At 48.7% G+C, this 6,988-nt stretch overlaps 1 protein-coding gene across 1 annotated transcript in view; it reads right to left on the bottom strand.

Annotated features, from left to right (window-relative positions):
- LOC146693080 (cadherin-2-like) overlaps positions 1-4,716 on the bottom strand; it is a 105,961-nt gene extending 101,245 nt beyond the window's left edge. Inside the window, exon 1 of the mRNA XM_085433453.1 lies at positions 4,545-4,716. Within this exon, the coding sequence (XP_085289579.1) occupies positions 4,545-4,580 (36 nt within the window). The 5' untranslated portion in view covers positions 4,581-4,716. The remainder of the gene's footprint in view (positions 1-4,544) is intronic.
- Between the last annotated feature and the right edge of the window lie 2,272 nt (positions 4,717-6,988).

Raw genomic sequence — 6,988 nt, forward strand, 5'->3', positions numbered from 1 at the left:
GTCCACAGTCCACTCTGCAGTCTCTGGTTTAATCTGCACTGAAGGCTGTTTGTGCCACAGAAACATATTTTCAGACGAGACCATCGGTTGTATATAACAGACGGCCGTAGCCCAACTCTGCATGTTGAAGCCTAAATGTTTTGGCTGCTGCCATGTTGGTTTTTCGACGCCAGCAGTGACCATGTTTAGCTGACCGGGTGCAGTGCTGATGTATCGGGCTATGCTAGCTTCATTAGCGAGCTGCATGCACCATAAACTGCACGGGTCCAATGTTCAGGCACAGATGCCCGCTAACCAGCGCCGAGCAACAGGCTAACACAATAATATCATCTGAGTGCAGCACAAACCTCTGGGCTGGCTGTGCCACACGCGAGCAACATTATTTTACAAATAATCATTAAAACCTGCCAGCGAGCGCTAACAAAGCACAAAAGCAGAGACGACCAGACTGAAGGAAACCTTATGCCAGCACACTGTTCAGTCAAAGAAGACACGCCCACAACTCTAAGTCTTTCCACGTATAAGAGAAATATTCCAACTACTGTATATTTATTATACGAAACAAAATTCATTTTTAAAACCGAAAGTTCTTTTGAGCCAGCTGTGCATCATTTTAGCAGCGTTAAACTGTTTAACATGGGAGTCTGCAGGGACTCACGCTGCAGGGACGCACACTGCAAGGACTCACGCTGCGGGGACTCACGCTGCAGGGACTCACGCTGCAGGGACTCACGCTGCGGGGACTCACGCTGCAGGGACTCACGCTGCAGGGACGCACGCTGCAGGGACTCACGCTGCAGGGACGCACGCTGCAGGGACTCACGCTGCAGGGACTCACGCTGCAGGGACGCACGCTGCAGGGACGCACGCTGCAGGGACTCACGCTGCAGGGACGCACGCTGCAGGGACTCACGCTGCAGGGACTCACGCTGCAAGGACGCACGCTGCAGGGACTCACGCTGCAGGGACGCACGCTGCAGGGACGCACGCTGCAGGGACTCAAGCTGCAAGGACTCACGCTGCAGGGACTCACGCTGCAGGGACTCACGCTGCAAGGACTCACGCTGCAGGGACTCACGCTGCAGGGACGCACGCTGCAGGGACTCACGCTGCAGGGACTCACGCTGCAGGGACGCACGCTGCAGGGACGCACGCTGCAGGGACTCACGCTGCAGGGACTCACGCTGCAAGGACTCACGCTGCAGGGACTCACGCTGCAGGGACGCACGCTGCAGGGACTCACGCTGCAGGGACTCACGCTGCAGGGACGCACGCTGCAGGGACTCACGCTGCAGGGACGCACGCTGCAGGGACGCACGCTGCAGGGACTCAAGCTGCAGGGACTCACGCTGCAGGGACTCACGCTGCAAGGACTCACGCTGCAAGGACTCACGCTGCAGGGACTCACGCTGCAGGGACGCACGCTGCAGGGACTCACGCTGCAGGGACTCACGCTGCAGGGACTCACGCTGCAAGGACTCACGCTGCAGGGACTCACGCTGCAGGGACGCACGCTGCAGGGACGCACGCTGCAGGGACGCACGCTGCAGGGACTCACGCTGCAAGGACGCACGCTGCAGGGACGCACGCTGCAGGGACTCACGCTGCAGGGACTCACGCTGCAGCCTGCTCCAAGTGGCCATTTAAGGAACTCCAGACTTGGCACCTTCAAATCTGACAAATACATGTGATCAAAACTGTAAAGCTGTGGATATTCCACATATCTGCTGTTGGTCTCCTCTGATTCCTTATAGTCTGTTTGCCCCCCACACACACACTCGGCAGGTTGCTCTTAAACAATGATACCTGGTGTCTCAATGAGATTTACTGTGTAAATAAAGGTGAAATAAAAAAACAGACGTGGCTTATCTTCATTAACCGTTCAGCTCGTGGCTGGAGTTTATTATCAGCCTTCTTGTTTTTGATAAGAGGCTCCGATTTATTGTCAGCTGACTGACTGAACAGCGTGCTGTGGAAACCCAGCTACTCCAACCAAACGCTGCACCCACTGATTTCTGGGAAAGAGGACTAATCATCCACTGCTGAAAAGCCGCATCTTCTTAACACCTGACATTACTCACTCACTATTTCAGCAGCTAAAATATATCAAAGGTAACTGTTGGGAAGCAGTAATGTAACAAAGTGTTCTGCAGGTTACCTCTGTGGGCATCTTGTTTTCCCAGTAAAGAGGAGGCCTGCCTCCATTGCAGCTCTTTTATAGGCCATTTCCATACAACAAACAGATGCTGCATATTTGACTTTTTTCCTCTACAAATCTTTAAGCCTAACGTGGGGATGCACTTTCCACCCAAAGGCATCACTCGGCCTCAGTGAGTCAGCTTCCCGTTCATGTAAACACAGCTGGTGCAAAAGATACACCTCTGATTAAAGATGAGTTGATGCGGTGCATCGTTATCCTCGATGAATGCAGAAAGTCTAACACGTCCGGTCCTTCCCCTCGTTTGTTGATTATGAGCCTATTTACATATTTCAATATGAAGCTCGCCATCACTTCAAAGTTCTCAGTGAGTCAAGCGTTTAAAGCTTTGCCCGCAGCGAAATTAATCTGCGTCATTTTAATCACAAAGCACAGGATTCGCAAATGACAATAATTTAGCAGAGCCCCCCTCAGGAGGAAAGGTCAGCACACAGAGGGGCATTGTCACAAGGATGGATAGCATTTGTGACACCACAGATAAAATCAAACCCTAATCAACTCGCAAACATTTCTTCCTCCTGGTGTAACTAAAGGCTGCGGGGAACAGGGGGCTCATTATCTCCACAAACTGAGATGATGTTCTGCCTAATGCTGTTAACTGTTTTATCTACAAATAACTGCATTATCTACAAGCCCGTTAACCCTCTACAGTGACATCACTGAATCATTAACCCTATCAACAGCACCTTCAGCTACATGATCAAAGCCTTGATAACAGCGACAAATTGTAAATGGTCTGTATTTATATAGCGCTTTACTAGTCCCTAAGGACCCCAAAGCGCTTTACATATCCAGTCATCCACCCATTCACACACACATTCACACACTGGTGATGGCAGCTACATTGTAGCCACAGCCACCCTGGGGCGCACTGACAGAGGCGAGGCTGCCGGACACTGGCGCCACCGGGCCCTCTGACCACCACCAGTAGGCAACAGGTGAAGTGTCTTGCCCAAGGACACAACGACCGAGACTGTCCAAGCCGGGGCTCGAGCCGGCAACCTTCCGATTACAAGGCGAACTCCTAACTCTTGAGCCACGATCGAGGCTAGTAGGTACAATTTATTGTACTACTAGGTAACAAAGGCAGACCAATCAAAGGCTTGTAGAGGATTGGAGGTAAGCCCTGGAGAGTGCTGACCTTGCTTTTTTGAGAGAGGCATTGGTGATGGGCTTATTTTAGGACCCAACCTTTGACCCTTTGGCACAGCACTGTCTTCTTCATTGATTTTTTCCCACACAGAAAGGATCGCCTCGTCTTTTCTTTGCCTTCATTAAATCTTGCTGAAGGTGCATTTGTGTGCTTCTTTCAGCCCACATGGAGCCTCGCCTGTGGCAGAGCTTTGCTGCTTTAATACAAATGATCCATAACATCTTCAAAGCATGCCACAGTTAAAAACATCTTCCACGCTTATACTTTTATTTTTCTGAGTATATTAAATAAAAACCACAGATTTTCAGTGTTGCTGCTGAAATGGATGGAAAATGTCAGCAGCAATAAAACACGGTATAAACTGTAGCGTGTGAAACAACACCGGTGCGGTGCTTTAAAAAGTTAAGCTCGATGCTGAATCACAGGACTGTGGATGTTACACGGACTCCTGCTGTAACACCGCACATCAGCTCCCACAGGCCGAGTGACAGCACAGAAACAGCATTAAAGGTTAGCATGACTGCGCCTCGGGAGCGGAACACAGCACAGGGCGAGAGCACAGGCGTGGATGCAGCCTGCACCGTGACCCGAGCCGCGGCTCAGACTCTGGCTCCAGCGTTATGTCTGGGCGTGAGGGGACAAATCAAACTGCCATCTTTTTTTTAATGGAGATCGACGCTATGTGACACAGATCCGGTCAGACTAAACTGGATTACAGCTAAAAGTAACGCGTGGTATTCGGGCAGAAGGCAAACGCGGGTGTCACAATGAGCAGCCGGAACAGGGCGACGGACAGCCGCCTGTCACCGAGGATGCAGGGACGGATGATAAAGAGGCTCCTGACTCGGGAGTCTTCACACCAGCAGCATCCGAGCTGAAACCCGCAGCTTTCACCGACACACGGACCGTTACGCAGCGACTGCGTCGCTCCTGCCCGGGACCAGCAGCGTTTTCCTCCCAGCAGGCTGGGTGAATCTAAGCGGCTCTTTGGTGAGAATAGCACCGATCACACCAGTACAAACAACGCGGATGGGAAGTGTTTTCTAGTCCAACTGTATTGTCCTCCCATCTGCGCAGAGCGCTCCTCTCTGTCTCCTCTAACCAGCATCACTCTGCTCTGCTGCGGCGAAAATCCCACCGCAGCTCTCCGCGGTTAAAAACAGAGATATTTACCTGCACGGCCGCCATCAGCATCCAAACACGAAGCATTCTGTTCTCGTAAATTTCCTCCTTCCAAAACAGGTAGATGTTTTTTTCAGTTCCCGGTAAAACCCGGCGTCATGAGGAGCCTTCCTCCTTGCACCAGCCCTTCTCTGTGTCTGTCTGCTGTACCCGGCTCAGTGGCACTACAGCCTGCCTGGGACTGGCTCTGGGCCGGCCCCTCTGCGCCTCGGTGTCGCCCTCTAACGGACACAAGGTGCACTCGGGTTAAGGATGTTCAGCGGCTGGTGTCAGAACAAATATGCAGCCAGAGGAACAATTCCGTTTCTTTGTAACTCATAACTTGGAGAACAGAATCTAAAAGCAAAGGCACCGCTCGCTGATAGTTTGTGCTACACTAGAAGAGCACAGCTTTGATGGTCTGTAAAGGTGAGCCATCCTGTTTTTAACTATTTGTAGTACTTGTGTCATTAGAAACCTTTTATACTGTTGCCTGGGAAATGGTTAGCCACACAGGACACAAGTACTGGGGTTCTTAATGTGCAGTTTTATTGTCAATGACGACTGAATAAACAAAAAAATGTCCTTTGACCTTTACTTTTGTCAAACAGCGGCCATATGGACTCGTACTGAACATCGACAGCACGAGAGGTAACGTGGCGAAGTAACAGAAACAAAGATGCGCCAATACAATACGAGGAATAAAGGAAATGAAATGAAACACAAAAATACGGCAGTGGCCTCTGTCTGTGCAGAACAAAATACAAAGAGCTAAATCACACAAGGCTCCTTTAAAACTGGAAGTGTTACATTTTTATAAACACATTCCACAGAAATCGGAATACTGGAGCACACAGACCATCTTTGCATGGAGAAATGGCCGCTCCACGCTGCACATACAGGTCCTTTGCATCATACAGAAATACATCATCGTGTTAAAATACTGACGTTTTGCCACTGCACTACAATTATACCAATATGTTTCAATGAGTTATGTGCGTATTTAACAATTCCTTACCATTGTGGCGGACCACCAGGTGGCTCCACTCACACCCAAGTTGAAGGGAAGTGTTGGGGTGGAGATTTTGGCGCTTACTATATGTGAAGTTCTGAGAGTCAGTTAATAAAGTTGGAGTGAGACACTGAGACCTCTCCTGTCGTTATTACATACCTCCACACCATCAATTTAACTCCTTCACACCATTCCCGTTCCACATCCACAACAAAAAGAAAAGTAAACAGGAAGTCCCAAGATGCAGTTCTTGTTAAGTTTTTTTTGGAAAACTGCAGTTAACCCTTAAGCACTTAATATTGTACAGTAGATACAGAAAGAACCCAACAGTCATATGACCCCCTATGAGCAAGCACTTTGGCGACAGTGGGAAGGAAAAACATCCTTTTAACAGGAAGAAACCTCCAGCAGAACCAGGCTCGGGGGGGGGGGGCATCTGCTGTGATTGGTTGGGGTGAGAGAAGGAAGACAGGATAAAGAGAGACAGAGGTTAATAACAGATATGATTCAATGCAGAGAGGTCTGTTAACACATAGTGAGTGAGAAAGGTGACTGGAAAGGAAAAACTCAATGCATCATGGGAATCCCCCGGCAGCCTACATCTATTACAGCATAACTAAGGGAGGATTCAGGGTCACCTGGTCCAGCCCTAACTATATGCTTTAGCAAAAAGGAAAGTTTGAAGCCTAATCTTGAAAGTAGAGATAGTGTCTGTCTCCTGAATCCAAACTGGAAGCTGGTTCCACAGAAGAGGGGCCTGAAAACTGAAGGCTCTGCCTCCCATTCTACTTTTAAATACTCTAGGAACAACAAGTAACAACATATTACTCCGGTGCTTGCTTCCCTTCATTGGCTTCCAGTGCGTTTTAGAATTAAATTCAAAATCTTACTTTTAACTTATAAAGTGCTAAATGGCCAGACGCCGGACTATTTGTCTGACCTTGTGCAGCTGTATACGCCCTCTAGAGCACCTACTCCTTACTTTACATAAGTCTAGGATGGTTCATAGAGGAGATCGCGCATTTGCGGTTGTGGCACCGAAAATGTGGAACGATCTACCTCTCCACATTAGAAAGGCCCCAACTGTTACTCTTTTTAAATCGCATCTTAAAACATATTTTTTTACTCTGGCTTTCGAAACTGTAGGAGAGTTACCAATTCTTTTATCCTAATCTGTTTTTAATTTTTATCTGTTGTTGTTATTAATGCCACTGTTTAATTGTTATGTTGTACAGCACTTTGGTCAACGCCCTGTTGTTATTAAATGTGCTTTATCAATGAATAAATGAAATGAAATGAAGTAGGCCTGCAGAGCGAGAGCGAAGCGCTCTAATAGGGTGATATGGTACTACAAGGTCATTAAGATAAGATGGGGCCTGATTATTTAAGACCTTGTATGTGAGGAGCAGGATTTTGAATTCTGGATTTAACAGGAAGCCAAAAC

Source organism: Copadichromis virginalis, linkage group LG15 (assembly GCF_057382275.1).
Source record: "Copadichromis virginalis isolate Kocher_CV1m ecotype Utaka linkage group LG15, C_Virginalis_male_GT1.1, whole genome shotgun sequence".
Classification (NCBI taxonomy): Eukaryota; Metazoa; Chordata; class Actinopteri; order Cichliformes; family Cichlidae; genus Copadichromis; species Copadichromis virginalis.